Here is a 15,755-nt window from a genome sequence, read left to right as displayed (position 1 = left end):
TTTCTAACAGTACATTGGTATTGAACCATGGTTTGCTTCGTAATATAGTGGTTTAGTTTCATATGCGTTATGTATTGTAGTATAATGGTAGCGCATGACATAAGTGTGAATACAAACAAGTGGTTCATCCTGTATATAACCACAACCAACCTATCGAGTAATTCGTTTTGTATTCCATCGCGTGTGGTTTGATGATATACAACGGTCGTATAAGCTGCTAGCTCTGGTGGGACATCTTGTGGAAGGGTTGCGGTGTGTAGAAATAATCGGAACGAGGGATCGCATTCAACCTCATGGTCACCAACCTGAGGTGGGTGGGGTTATTGTACAATCGATATGGCAGATAAATGTAAATGTAACTTATTTTAAAACAGCCGACGACCTGACTAACAGACAATTTACAGCAATTGTTGGATGTAATAAAATTAATGGCTGTGATTTTATGTTGGTTTAATGGATGAGTGAAGAGTTACCACGTATGTAACTTAATTATCCTCGCATGGCGGGGCAACGACAGTCGTTATAACCAGGTGTTCTGTTTCATACACCTCGTGCTTACAAGTTACCACGTATGTAACTTTGCGGGTGACCATAGACACAATACAATACTCATGTTACGCTAACAACAACCCACCATTATCTTGAAAGGAATTTTACTTGAATGAAAATCTGTTCTATGACGCAACACTTGTCGGAATCTCACATCTTTAGCCAGCTCTATGACATCACAATATGTGATAAGGAGGGTATTCCCCTCACTTAAGCTTGTCTCGAACTGCGATCGTAAATCCTGGGGAGGAAATGTTTGAAACGATGATGTTACGCATGATTGCATTTCAACAGACTTTAATATAATTGAATCAGTGTGTTTGTTGTTGAACGACGACAATAACAAAGGTCATATTGATTAACATAGCGAAGTGGTGGGAATCAGCAGCAAAACAACAGAGCTGTAACAAGTTTATGATGGAATGAAATAGCATTAGTTAAAAAGCGTGGCTGTTAAACCATTTAAGTCGCAAAAAAGTGTGGATGTTATTTCATCTTTAGCGTCCGTTATCAAAGGAATGAAAACATTTCATTATGACATAAGAAACGTACATTGTATTGAACAACCACGAGCTTATCATCCATAAATCCTCTCAACCAATCAGAGACCTTCGCTACAGGGTCACACACCAGACACCAGGTGGCGTGCTGTGCGGTGAGCAAACAGGTTTGGTCGAGGGCAACGGGGTCCACTGGGAGGCGCTGTGTGCAAAGCTCTTGGACTTTGATTGGGGAGTTTAGGAATTCTGATAAACTAGAAACAATTGAAGGGGTTAGACAATTTACAGATAGAGTAACGAAAGCCTGTTGTTACCATTTTAAGCGTATGTGACCTTGGGCACTTAACGGAAATTGCTTCACCCTATTGGCCAGTAAACAACCACCCACAAAGTTACATACGTGGTAACTCCTAAGCAGGCACGAGGTTGTAGGAAACAGAACACTCGTGTTATAACGCATGTCGTTGCCCCGCCATGCGAGGATAAATAAGTTACACGCATGGTAACTTGTAAGCGGGCACGAGGTGTATGAAACAGAACATCCTGTGTTATATTGATTCACAAGTTCCATCCACTCACCTGTAGTTATTGAAGAGCATCCGGTTAGGTAACGGTAATTCATAATGTTTGCACACATGTGTGTAGAATGAAGTCATTCGTCTCCTTGCATCAAGTGTCATACCACCACAATATGTCAAACACGCAGCAGCTAATATACAATTTGTAACAAGTTGTTCGTTGTTGATTAATCCTTTTAACTCCTCTTTCCAGCTTCGTTCCAATGGTTTCAAACTGAAACAAAACATAATGTATATATTTGTTTTATCTCTTCGAATACGATAGCGAAGACCTGATTAATTAAAACAACGATGCAGCAAAACGACAATTGTTCTGTGTGGGGTAAACCACACTTAGGTATTTAAACTTTTACTGATTAACAATTACTAAGAATAATTTAAAAATAAATTATAAAAAACAACTCAGAAATTCACAATAACTTGTAAATTTTTTTTAACACGTGTTGTGTAAAGTTATAAACCAGAAGTTTTTAAAATTTGGTTTTCTGCAAACAAAGGATTCAAGTATTTTGACCATAAATAATAAACACTAAATAATCCACAATTAAAACATTAAACTAACTTTTCCAATGTCTTGATCGCCGATCTCAATCTTTCTTGTGACGTCAAATACTCTTCGTTCAACCGATGTTTCTTCACCACTGCGTCATCATATCTATGGTGGTGAGATGGGTAATGTATGGTTGTGGTTAGGCCGACATTTTAGTATTTTGACATTTTTATTTATAAATTAATCAAAGATTCAGTGTTTCCAGATTAATTTTAATCTTTATGCGCAGTTTTCTTTTAATTGTATCTTAATTTGAAGAAATAAATAAATTTATTTAAATTGCCAAGTGTTGCCAGATATATTTCCCCAGTGTTGCCACTTACTTTTGTTGCAGTGAGTTAACGGTAGCTTGCAATATATGGATGTCGTCGCTCGTTAATCCTTCGATTGATGTCATGATTGTGATGTCATCATCGGCTACTGTGATGTCACCATCACTGTCGGCAGCTTTGATGATTGGCTGAGAATATGTGATGTCATAATTACCATTGTGAGAAAGCAAACGTAATAATGGCTGGCGTGGTAGTGGTTGTTGGCACATACCAACAATTGCTCCAACCCAGTGGTCACTAATGGGTTGTCTAAATTGTCAGCCATACATAAACAATCAACCACAAAGTTACATACGTGGTAACTTGTAAGCTGGCACGAGGTGTATGGAACAGAACACCCGTGTTATAATGACTGTCGTTGTCCGCCATGCAAGGATAAACAAAGTCACACCCATGAGCCATCTATACAAACCAACCTTCTGGTCTTCAATCTCTGCTTGTTGTATATTAAGTAGCTGAGCATCTAGTTTCTCCAAGTTATCCATGGCTTGTTTAAGTGGACCACACAACCTTGTGTATTCAACAATAGATATCACATATTGTACCAACACCGCAGCATCCTCACTACTAAACCTTGCCGCAGATATCGTGATTCCTGTTCCTGGGGTGGTGGGGGTACATGTGTTACTTGTGGTGGGGGTACATGTGTTACTTGTGGTGGGGGTACATGTGTTACTTGTGGTGGGGGTACATGTGTTACTTGTGGTGGGGGTACATGTGTTACTTGTGGTGGGAGTACATGTGTTACTTGTGGTGGGGGTACATGTGTTACTTGTGGTGGGGGTACATGTGTTACTTGTGGTGGGGGTACATGTGTTACTTGTGGTGGGAGTACATGTGTTACTTGTGGTGAGGATACATGTGTTACTTGTGGTGGGAGTACATGTGTTACTTGTGGTGGGGGTACATGTGTTACTTGTGGTGGGAGTACATGTGCTACTTGTGGTGGGGGTACATGTGTTACTTGTGGTGGGGGTACATGTGTTACTTGTGGTGGGGGTACATGTGTTACTTGTGGTGGGAGTACATGTGTTACTTGTGGTGAGGATACATGTGTTACTTGTGGTGGGAGTACATGTGTTACTTGTGGTGGGGATACATGTGTTACTTGTGGTGAGGATACATGTGTTACTTGTGGTGGGAGTACATGTGTTACTTGTGGTGGGGGTACATGTGTTACTTGTGGTGGGGGTACATGTGTTACTTGTGGTGGGGGTACATGTGTTACTTGTGGTGGGGGTACATGTGTTACTTGTGGTGGGGGTACATGCGTTACTTGTGGTGGGGGTACATGTGTTACTTGTGGTGGGGGTACATGTGTTACTTGTGGTGGGGGTACATGTGTTACTTGTGGTGGGGGTACATGTGTTACTTGTGGTGGGGGTACATGTGTTACTTGTGGTGGGAGTACATGTGTTACTTGTGGTGGGAGTACATGTGTTACTTGTGGTGGGGGTACATGTGTTACTTGTGGTGGGGGTACATGTGTTACTTGTGGTGGGGGTACATGTGTTACTTGTGGTGGGGGTACATGTGTTACTTGTGGTGGGGGTACATGTGTTACTTGTGGTGGGAGTACATGTGTTACTTGTGGTGGGAGTACATGTGTTACTTGTGGTGGGGGTACATGTGTTACTTGTGGTGGGGGTACATGTGTTACTTGTGGTGGGAGTACATGTGTTACTTGTGGTGGGAGTACATGTGTTACTTGTGGTGGGAGTACATGTGTTACTTGTGGTGGGAGTACATGTGTTACTTGTGGTGGGGGTACATGTGTTACTTGTGGTGGGGGTACATGTGTTACTTGTGGTGGGGGTACATGTGTTACTTGTGGTGGGGGTACATGTGTTACTTTCAAAGGTATACTGTATGTTGTAATTAAACCAACATGGCGATACGTGCCAACTGTGCCACAGCTACCCTGGTCTCAACATAGGACTGGTAAAGTGATTGGGCTGTGTACTGGAACTGGTAACTACTAACAAAAATATAAGTTATGTTATGCAATAATTGAGCAATAGGTAAAATCTGGCTGCACTCCAGGTGGCGCTACACACCAGCACCTCACCCATATAGATAATGAGTTTCTATACACAATATTCATACCAGCATTGTATATAATATACCCACCTGTAGTTTTCCTCTGATGTATATAAGTGTTTGAATCCTGTAGTAGCGACCCCTCCCCCGTCACGCCCTCTTGGCCCTCGCCTCCTTTATATAAATACGATTCCACCTCAAATAGAACGCTGTCGTTTAATCCTGTTTCCCAATCCACACTGTAAACATAGATATCATATTAACACTGATTCAACATAGATATCATATTAACACTGGTTCAACATAGATATCATATTAACACTGGTTCAACATAGATATCATATTAACACTGGTTCAACATAGATATCATATTAACACTGGTTCAACATAGATATCATATTAACACTGGTTCAACATAGATATCATATTAACACTGGTTCAACATAGATATCATATTAACACTGGTTCAATGGTTAGGTGCCTTCATCGTAACTAAGTTGGATTCTTGATGATGCTGCCACCATTGTGCACGTATGTGTCCTTGGCCATTAATGGGTTGGCCAAATTGTCAGTCATACAGAAAATCAATCACCCACAAAGTTACAAGTAACCTGATTACTGGGGTAATGGATTAAATTTGGCCAAATCCCAGGTCCTTTGACAAGGACCTCACCTATATAGAGTGGGGGTTCATCGAACATGGACATTACATAAAAACAACATAGACATCACACTAACACAACATAGACATCACATTACCTATGAATCATATCTACGAATCTGACGGTATCGTTCATAAAGTTTTGCATTGTCTTCCATTTATCTTTATCTACAGCCCCTTCACCTTTGCCTCCTGTTGTTAACCCTGTGTGGGTGGCATTGTTAGGTCATTATACCAAGACAACTTAACATAATTTTTGCCCACAACAACGAAGGTCATATTATTAACGTCTTTGAAAGCAAAACACCAGGACCCCTTTCACCCTTTAAGTGATGTGTTAACATCTTCATTTACAATATTTTACTCATGTTTAGTTTGCCCACCACACCCAACTACCCCTTCACCCACCAACAGGATAAACATCCATCAATACAACAACTCACCGAACTGCCCCCCGCCCCTCGTAACCTGCCGTACCATCCTCGACTTTGATTGCTTCTTCGTCACCTTCAACGTGCTCCCTGATGAAACACGGGATGATTTATCAGAACCCTCGCCGTGCTCGACGCTCCTCCTTGATGTACGGGGTGTCTTTGCTTCACCCCTACCTTGCGATTGTTGTTCACCCCGTGAACCCACCAACCATGGACGAGCCCCAACCAACACCATCACCATCTCAAGCACCTAGGGGTGGGGGGTATAACAACATAAAATATGCTACAAGTATCTTTACATGGTAAACACAAAATTATGAAGCATTTTAAAAACTGCAAAACATGATCGCATATTAATGTACAGTTAGAAGCTTTTAACTAAATGGTAAAATGTTAAAATTTTCAAAATGGTAACATGTTAAAACTAAAAAGAAAAGAAGATATCATCACCGCGATGACATCACCACCGCGATGACATCATCATGACATCACCACCGTGATGACATCACGCCCACCTGTGCCACTAGTACAGGGGGGTTGGTGAATCCCTTCAACCGTTCAATACAACCTCGATCAACTTTGCTTTTCCATTCCTTAACTTTGTCCTTCGCTGTCACTAAGCTGGATCTGTGAATGAACAATGTTATGATCAATATACTAACCACACGCATGCCACCCCCAACAGCACACTGCGCTACCACACTACAAACAACCCCTTTCTACACCAACTGTTCATAACCCCATCCAACCCCGCCCCACACATCCCACCCACCTAGCCTCCTCCAGTACCCTCCTAGCCTCATAGATCTCCTCATCCACTTGAACCCTCTTCGACTTAAGGTTGGCTTCCCTCATCGCTTCAAACTGTCGATCGTAATCATCAACTTCATCGAAACGAAGCAAAACATCCTCCTCGTAATCGGAGTCCTCTTCCTGGGTTAGCTGGGGGGATGGTGGTTACATAATATGACATATTATACAACACACATGTTAACTGGGTGGATGGTTATATGTCATAAAAGCAGCAAAATGTATATGTGGCCATTATTAGTTGATGTATGGTCTACAAGTCATGGAGCAGTATGGCTATGATTGCCCATAACTTATGTCAGACTTAGCATGTTACAAAGGTGACTGACCAGTATCCTGAATCGGTATGGTTAAGGTCCTATACTAAGGTACGTTATAGGATCTGGGGTTTAAGTCGTAGTTTGCCCATTACCCCAACACCCAGGGTGCTACTGCATGAACCTTACCAGATGTTGAAGCCTGTCACTTCCCCAAAGGTATAACACCATGCACCCACATAAACCATTACCTGTAGAAATGCATGTAGCGAGCCCCCACCACTACCACAGTGAGCCTTCAACTTCTCCAACCTTGTGGCTTCAGTGGTCAGTTGTTTGAATAACTCACCAACCTTGGTTTGAGCTGCGTTGAATTTGCTACGGAGAACCTGAGGGGGTGGGTTATTGTTACTAACTTGTTAGGGTGGGTTAATGTTAATGTTTTTGTGTTATTAAAATGTAAATAAACAAACATTGACTTTATACTAACTGTGGCCACAGGATATTGTTCAGTGGTTATAGCGGCCACTTCTAAACTAGGTTACAGAGACCATTGTGGTCGTATGTGTCCTTGGGTAAGACACTTATAGGCAATTGCTCCAACCCAGTGGTCACTAATGGGTTGTACAAATTGTCAGTCATACAGAAACACAATCACCCACAAAGTTTTACATAAATGGTAACTTGTAAGCGAGGTGTATGAAACAGAACACCTGTGTTATAACGACTGTCGTTGCCCCCCATGCGAATATAAACAAGTCACACCCATCCTTATTTACCCCACCCCACCCTTATAGCTTGTTGCATTGTCTTTGCATCTTTCCTTGTCTCATCCAACGTATCCAACGCACGTTGTAACTTGGTTGTTTCTTCATCAAGGATCTTGCTTTGTTCCTCATTCAATAAATGAAGGCATTCCATAAACTTACGATATGTGTACGGGCCGACAAATATTTCAACCGATGATCGTTTTGATTTGTCCCTGAGAGGGGTAAGGTTGGTGTGTGTACATATATATATATATAAGTAAAACAACATATATGTATCTGTCAACCATCATCATATTGAACTAAGATTTATTTTAGACTTTTTAGATTCTTTGGTTTATTGGTAATTTAAACATTTTTTATACCAAAGAAGAAGTGTATATTAGATTATGCCTGGTAGCCAAAGTAAGAAGATCATATTAATTAAGATAACGAAGAGAAGGGAATTAACATCTAAATATAGTAGTTGTTAAATAAAGGCTTCAGACCAAATACGGTAAATCAGCTTTCAAAGATCTGGCTGTTAAACCAAAATGTGGTAAACTTGCAATAAATTAACTTATAATTAATTAATTAATTAAAACAAACACAGCCAGCAATACACCCACACACAAACGGCACCACATATACAGACAACCTACATAAGCATAACCAGCGGTACGCATCCAGACCCCTAACCACACATGCAGACAGTCTACATACTTGTTCAACAGCTTAATTCTTTCCAACAGAATCGATTTAGAGTAAGGTAGATTACGTAGTTCCATCTTCTCCACTTTGATCGATTCTTTATCTTTCTTGGTTTGTAGACTCGTTCCCGTGACCGACACCGTCGCGTTCGTATCTCCCGCCCAACACGCTTGTTTGCAGTCGCGCAGGGTAAGGCTGGGTGGGTGGGTTAGAGAATTAAACTTAATTCAATATGTTTATAATTGTGTGGCAGTGTTACAGTGTATGGGTAGTTGAAGCAAATGAACATTTGGTTCAAACGTGTGGCTGTTAACCTCATAAGAAGCAACTCACAGTGGGTTGCAAATATTTAATTAAAACGAACAGTAGCAACCTGGGTGTTGTGGTAATGAGGCAACTCTGACCTAAATACCATGCTCTATGTCACATTGTAGAACTCCACCCATATAGAATGTAATGGGAGAATGTGAGTAAATACAGATACTTGGCATTCTTGAATCTTTATGATGTGACAATACACCGATAGTTAAGAAATAGTTTCAATTATGACATCACACCTGTGCATATTAGCAATCGCCATGGTGAGTGCTTCCCTCGTTTTACGGGAGGTCTCTTGCGCCACCCGTTGGTGGTTGATGAAATATTCCGCTTGTTGGATGAGGACCTCTTGTGGCCAGTCACGGATCCAAATTATCTGGAAACGAGAAGATTTTGAAAATACCCAAAGAATATCTGTATGAATGAGTTTGTACAGGCACATATGCTGATGTATATTATAAGAATCTAAGATGAAAATACAATGTTTTTACAAAATACTTAGAGGTTGGCAAAATAGATTTTGTTCAGCTCACCTGACCCTACTATAGTTAAACACAACTGGTTGAACGAAAGATATATTAGGAACATAATATTTGAACCCACCTGACACTCGGACACGATCCCCGGGTAGGAATGGAGGGCAATCTTGAGTATTGGATCGTGGGGTGGGAGGATTAATACGATGTGGAAGTTGCATTTAACACGGGATACGAACAACTTCATTGGATCGCTCATCATGGTAGGGTGGTGGCGCCGTAGGGTGGGGGCGAGGACCTGGGTGGAGGGGTGTGGGGGTTATAATGGGGGGCGAAGGTGTGGGTGGAGGGGTTATATTGGGGTGAGGACCTGGGTAAAGGAATTAATATGTGATTGAAGGGGTTGGGTGTTTGTGTGGCGTTAATATTTAAGTAGAGATGTCATGGGGTATGACATCACAATACAAGAGAAGAGTTTTTTTAAGGATAATTAAGGTGGGGGTAACATGGGTTGTAACACAACAATAAGAGGGGTGTGGGGGTGAAACCACGATACCTGCAACAAACCATCAAGTTCGTCATTGGAGAATAAATGTGGGTATTCCCCAGCTACGAGAAGACTGTTGATTGCATCAAGGAATAACGGGTTTCGTAATTCTCTGTGACACAGATATCATATATTAATTAAAAATGAAGGATAATAATAAACACAGGGGAGGCAAGGATAGTTAGACACACAATCCTGTGAAACAAATCTAACTTATTGGTTGTAATGTTTACTGATTAATACAGTGTCGCCCAAGAAATAATAGTCACGATCAAGTCCTATGAAATATACAGCAGTTGCCGCAATATACTAGTCGTTTGACTTTTTGTATGTGACATATTTCGTAACAACTCACTATACAATTCATTAATGTTGAAAATCATATATAATAACATAGATACCTTGCCGATAGCACGATAGACACGGGTTGTCCCTCGGTCCCTGCCACTCTCACTGCTGTACGCAAACTATCGAAGAAAGCTGTGGGTCGCGATGAGTCGATGCTGTGGGGTCGAAGGTCCGCGAGGTGGAGTACCAGCCGGGTGAGTTGGGTGAGGTGGCTGCCCACTGCCCCTATCACCATCATGCTGCCTCTGTGGGGTAAGGGGGGTTAGTAGGGGGTTATATAGGGGCGAGGTGGCTGCCCACTGCCCCTATCACCATCATACTGCCTCTGTGGGGTAAGGGGGGTTAGTAGGGGGTTATATAGGGGTGAGGGGGGCTGCCCACTGCCCCTATCACCATCATGCTGCCTCTGTGGGGTAAGGGGGGTTAGTAGGGGGTTATATAGGGGTGAGGGGGCTGCCTACTGCCCCTATCACCATCATGCTGCCTCTGTGGGGTAAGGGGGGTTAGTAGGGGGTTATATAGGGGTGAGGGGGCTGCCTACTGCACCTATCACCACCATGCTGCCTCTGTGGGGTAAGGGGGGTTAGTGGGGGGTTATATAGGGGTGAGGGGGCTGCCTACATACATAAGATATTGTCCGGCAGAGTGGTTAGGTCGCTGCCTCAGGCCCAGAGGATATGGGTTCAAGGTTTGGCACTGCCACCATAACATACATGTATACTTACCCATGATGGTAGCACAACACACGATGCATTCGTATGATATGCGATAATATATCTTCACTAAACATTATGTTACTGATTGATTCATGATGATGTTGTTCCTCATTGTAGTGGGTAAGGTGGGCCTGTGGGGGTGTATGGATATAAGTAACTTACTTATCCTCACATAATAAGTAGTAATGCATGTCACCATCTGAGATTGGCTAATATAACTTTATTTAGATATATTCAACTTTTACTGTGCAACATAAACATAGTTTGAGAATAACAGTGGCCAACAAGTGTTCACAACAGAACTGATAGACTCGCGTAGCACGAACAAAGGATTGATGATTGTTAAGGAAAACGAGGCTGAGTATTGAAAGGAATACGTAGATAAACATACAAGTATATGAACAACCACCTTCATGCAATCCAATATATCCTTAACTTCATTGATTGGATGAAGTTGGATCCTTATTTGGTGATGGGAGGATGCAAGGGGTCGATGGTGGGTCTTCGTTTCAACTGGGGGGGATATTACATCACGATTAATTGCTATGTGATATGTAAGTGACAAAACCGAGCCAAATGAATCTGTTATATAGATATGTTTCGCATAGAATGGCATCATCAGTCTCTTATTCAAATGGGATCTATTATGGAATTAATTTTGTTTGCTGCTTATTTAGTAGCACTTGGTGTATTCTGTTATGATGCAACGAGAATCGTCCAACAATATGAGTGCTAGATCAGGGCCAGATGCACAAAACATATTAGAGTTACAATATTAAGTTGCAAATATATGTTCTATTCATTAAATGTCATTATTGTCCATACAAATATTCCATGCATGTGAGTTTATGAATTGTTCTAACTTATTTTTCACCTGGAAAACATGACATCACAAACCTGGAAAAGTGACGAAACATTTTGCCGAATTATCGGCGAACTGCGGCAAAACGTCGGCAATTGTTTTCTGCATGAGATCATCGAACCACACGATGTCAGAAGTGCGACATATTTGGTCCCCAATCAACCGTTCAATCTCGTGCCTCCATAGCGCCACCACCAGGTCATCATTGGCGCGATCCTCGTCGGCTAACCGACGCAAACATTGCGACATCTTGGTGAGTTGACGAAGACTGAAGGCGTAATGGTGCCGACCGGGCATCGGGCTGGGGGGAGGGTTCGATTATATACTAAGTGAAGTGATAAAAATACCCTATATCAAAATTAGGTTAAAATTTATATAAACTGGTATGGATAGTTTGAAATTGAACAAAATTGTATTCAAATTTAATAATTTGAGAGTTTTAATAGGTTTATTAAAAAAGTGAATCGTGCAGCATGTTTCCCATGATGCTGCTAGACTTCTATACCTACCAAGGGTAAAAATAAACTAACTTATAATATCAAAACTGAGAAAATAAAAAGTTTTATAAAAAGTGAAGTTCTCCACAACCCCCACCAAGCCTTGAGCACGACCTTCACAGCTTCGATGATTTTACTCGAAGCTGTCGCGATACTTTCATGCAACTCCTGGTTTAACGGACGATCCGATAAGTTGGCCTCCATCACAGAGAACACGATGTGTCGTAGCTCGCTGCTCGACGGGGGACGTAGACGCAACACGGCGAAGTGTCGTAATAATCGGGGGTCGATGTTAAAGTTCGTTGATGAGGTGGACAGTGTTGCCAACACCTATATTGAGCAGTGATGCGCAATTAAAGTTGTTGTTTTTTATTTAAGCTTATTTTGGAATGATGGAATAAGGGTGTAAAGATGAAAATATAGTTGATAGAAAACAGATGAGGATAAATAACAAGTAAACCTGCAACCATACAGAATAGATAACTTAAACCCCCCACCTCCAATCCTTCTACAGTCCTCCATTCAAAAGGTGGATGCAGCTTACATATGGTATGGTCGTCTACAAGGGTTCGTAGCAGTTCATTACAACGTTGGACGCCTTCCATGTCCGTGGACGGCAGGTTGATGTCATCGATGAAGGCCTGGTGGTTGTAAGGTGCAATACATTAGGATTATGGATTCAGAGCTCGGCGTTGCTACTATTGTGGGCATGTGTTCTTGGGAAAGACACTTACTGGCAATTGCTTCAACCCAATGGGTCGTCTAAATTGTCAGCCATACATGAAAAAAATATGCACCCATAAAGTAACATACATGGTAACTCGTAGGCAGGCCAGAGGTGTTAAACCCGTGTTATAACGACTGTCGTTTTCCGGCCACGCAAGGATAAAGCAAGTTACATTTATACCCCCACCCCCCACCTCTAAATGCTTTCCATCCTTAGCTCCATACACAAACCCTTGTCGATGTTGAATATTATGTTGAATGAAACTGTGGAGTTGTGAAGCTGTTGAAGCATGGCTGAAGACTAATCGTTGTAGAATACTGGATTGTTTGTCTGTAATATGGTTAGATTAGTAAGATATTGCTGCCACGCATAATGTAATTTAAATCATGGCATTTTCTTGCAGTGCCAACATTTCAATAAAAAAAAAAATTAGTAAATTAAAAAAGTTTGAAACCTAACACACCCATTCATATATAAACCCACCTTGAGTATCAAGGAAATCATTAACGAGCGCCGTCTTCCCCACCCCCCTCTCCCCAATAATAAGGGTGTGTTTCCGCGCACTGTGGGCGAACTCGAGCAAACTTCGAACCCGGATCGTGTCAACCGTGTCCACGAACACCTGTGTTATGCAACATAATAGGTTGGTAATGTATTTCAACATTGCGTTTTATTGAGCCCTTTGATAACAATATTAATATAGATTGTGATGCTTATTTTATCCCAAACACATAAGCCAACACACTAGTTATAGTAACACAAGCACCACCCCCACATTACCTCTCCTAATATATCTGTGGTCCCTGTGTAAGTAGCTTCGGGTACCCTCGCATTCCATGTGTCCCATTCACCCGATTCATCAACGTAATAATCAAACACGGAGATCTCGTGGTCGTAATCAGGGAGGCTGGTGGGGTAAAAGGGGTTAGTTGGGTGTAACTTATTCTTGCAGGGAAACGAAAGTCGTTATAACATAGTTGTTCGTGCACCTCGTGCCCGCTTACAAGTTTGTAGCTGATTTTTTTATGTATGGCAGACAATTTAGACAACCCAATAGTGACTACTGGATTGTAGCAATTATTGCCATTAAATGTTTTAGGTCATATACATGCACAATGATGTCAGCTTCAATTATATCTTATTGTGTTATTGTTGGGGACGCCTGGATCAGAACATGAATAAAGGAATTCACTATTGCAAGCACGTCACTTTTGTACGTACAAAGGTGTTGGGGGTAATGGGCCAAGTCTGGCTGAATCCCAGGTCCTCAAGGACCTCACCCATACAGAATAGAAATAGAATAGAAATTCCAACTCACGCAGATGAAAGTGTCTTGAGCAAATCACTGAAAGACTTCGCGACATTCCCCTCCAACAACCCCCCGAACGCCCACACGAGGCAGAAGAGATACAACCTCTCAACATGGAGGTCCCCCCCAATATGTTGTTGATGTTCGTTCAGCATCTCGTTTAATAAAGTGAGGCAGGTCGAGAATAAACCGACCTCGCATACTGGGGTTTGTGGTCTGTGGGAGGGAAGATACATAAATACAATATCAATAAAACATAATAATATATAGTAAGGTGGGGGAATATGGGAAACCTTTTCCTTCTATTTTTTTGTTCATTTGGTAGTAAACATGGTACATTCAAAGAATTATAAAACTTTATCCTCACGACTCCCATAGACCGTTGTTAATTGTTTAAAACAGGATCATGATATTTGGATATTATGTGCTAAAGGTGTTCCATCTTACCCCACCCTACTATATTGTGCATATGAAAATAATATACAGAGTGAATATACAGCATTCCACCATCATAAACAAAGTTCTCAATTATTCTGAAACATGTATATTTTGTTATGCAAGAATAGAATGCATGTTATTCACCTCGAGTCATTGAAGATGAACGAAATAACTGGATCCAATGTCTTGTTGAAACATTTTTGTAAAACAAGGATTTCATCTTTCGTTCGTGTTTCTAACCAAGCTTTGGCTAGAGGGCGCCATCCTAGTACGTTCTTGTCCACAAACACCAAGCCCTGCAATAGAAACAATATAAAACACCAACCCCTGCCATAGAAACAATATAATGTCCGACACGGTGGCAAAGTGATTAGCATGCCCGCCTCTTACCCAGAGATTATGGGATCAAGGCTGCTACCATTGTGGGTGTTTTTTTAACCCAGTGGTTGAATGTCTTGCCCAAGGACATATACGCAATATTTCATCTATCAGTATCGAGCATAGAACCCGGTATCCTTAAGTTACATTGCAAACGCCTAACCCCATCGCCCTACTAAATAGAAACAACATACCGTGCGAGACAGCAACGAGGGGGAGGCATTCCTGAGTTCCGATGTTTCGAATATAATCCTCATGTTGGGGGTTAGTTGTAATTTCTCCCCATTGCTCAAGGGGAACACCTTGTGGCCATCCAGGGCACTGTTGAACCGATCGGCACACGAGGGCACAAGAGGGCCATCGAGACATAACCATGTCGTGCTTTGGTTCTGGTGGGGGATGAAGTATATTTGAGTGGAAACATATGGATGTTATTTACTGTTAACACACAATGTTGTACATAATGTTTAAAGGATCGGTAAAGTAAGTATTACTGTCAAAGTTAAACATATTCGTTCACAAAATCTTCCCTAATTTGAGTGTTTAGGCCATCAATAAAAAGGCGAACAAGTATAGAATTAGAAAATATATTTAACAAATAACCCCAACCCACCCTATTAGCTTTCCTCCACGCATGGGTGAGTATCCCATCCACCCATTCATTAGAATGATTGACAGCTCCGAACATAAGTGATGGTTCATCCACAGTAAGAGGGTTGAGTCGTTGAAGTTTGTGACTGGACACTCCTGGACTGGTGGCTCTTCCTGTGTGTGGGTATGGGGGGTTAGATGAATATAGAAGGGTGGGATGTCACAATATAGTAGGGTGGGGTAAGATGGGACATGTATATATGGTAAGGTGGGGTAATATGGGACATGTATATAGCAGAATATGGATTATTGGACATCCCTATAGTAGGGTGGGGTAAGACGGGACACGTATAGTAAGGTGGGGCAAGATGGGACACATA

At 41.6% G+C, this 15,755-nt stretch overlaps 1 protein-coding gene across 3 annotated transcripts in view; it reads right to left on the bottom strand.

Annotated features, from left to right (window-relative positions):
- Positions 1–15,755, bottom strand: part of LOC149727411 (dynein axonemal heavy chain 5-like) — a 49,910-nt gene that overhangs the window by 8,810 nt on the left and 25,345 nt on the right. For all 3 annotated transcript variants that reach the window (XM_089889573.1, XM_089889571.1, XM_089889572.1), the window contains exons 56-86: positions 15,398–15,549; positions 14,979–15,173; positions 14,551–14,702; positions 13,978–14,184; positions 13,440–13,566; positions 13,143–13,281; positions 12,853–12,989; positions 12,430–12,573; positions 12,030–12,262; positions 11,471–11,736; positions 10,983–11,086; positions 10,583–10,704; positions 9,911–10,102; positions 9,519–9,621; positions 9,090–9,260; positions 8,726–8,862; positions 8,181–8,363; positions 7,501–7,693; positions 6,963–7,100; positions 6,417–6,586; positions 6,160–6,271; positions 5,654–5,894; positions 5,309–5,414; positions 4,640–4,788; positions 2,926–3,110; positions 2,501–2,637; positions 2,190–2,282; positions 1,629–1,841; positions 1,102–1,303; positions 635–790; positions 151–305 (exon numbers count right to left, since the gene is read on the bottom strand). In XM_089889573.1, coding sequence (XP_089745699.1) covers positions 151–305; positions 635–790; positions 1,102–1,303; positions 1,629–1,841; positions 2,190–2,282; positions 2,501–2,637; positions 2,926–3,110; positions 4,640–4,788; positions 5,309–5,414; positions 5,654–5,894; positions 6,160–6,271; positions 6,417–6,586; positions 6,963–7,100; positions 7,501–7,693; positions 8,181–8,363; positions 8,726–8,862; positions 9,090–9,260; positions 9,519–9,621; positions 9,911–10,102; positions 10,583–10,704; positions 10,983–11,086; positions 11,471–11,736; positions 12,030–12,262; positions 12,430–12,573; positions 12,853–12,989; positions 13,143–13,281; positions 13,440–13,566; positions 13,978–14,184; positions 14,551–14,702; positions 14,979–15,173; positions 15,398–15,549 — 5,014 coding nt within the window. The remainder of the gene's footprint in view (positions 1–150; positions 306–634; positions 791–1,101; positions 1,304–1,628; positions 1,842–2,189; positions 2,283–2,500; positions 2,638–2,925; positions 3,111–4,639; positions 4,789–5,308; positions 5,415–5,653; positions 5,895–6,159; positions 6,272–6,416; positions 6,587–6,962; positions 7,101–7,500; positions 7,694–8,180; positions 8,364–8,725; positions 8,863–9,089; positions 9,261–9,518; positions 9,622–9,910; positions 10,103–10,582; positions 10,705–10,982; positions 11,087–11,470; positions 11,737–12,029; positions 12,263–12,429; positions 12,574–12,852; positions 12,990–13,142; positions 13,282–13,439; positions 13,567–13,977; positions 14,185–14,550; positions 14,703–14,978; positions 15,174–15,397; positions 15,550–15,755) is intronic.

Source organism: Ciona robusta, chromosome 12, assembly GCF_009617815.1.
Source record: "Ciona robusta chromosome 12, ASM961781v2".
Classification (NCBI taxonomy): domain Eukaryota; kingdom Metazoa; phylum Chordata; class Ascidiacea; order Phlebobranchia; family Cionidae; genus Ciona; species Ciona robusta.
This window is presented reverse-complemented; position numbering and strand designations above follow the sequence as displayed.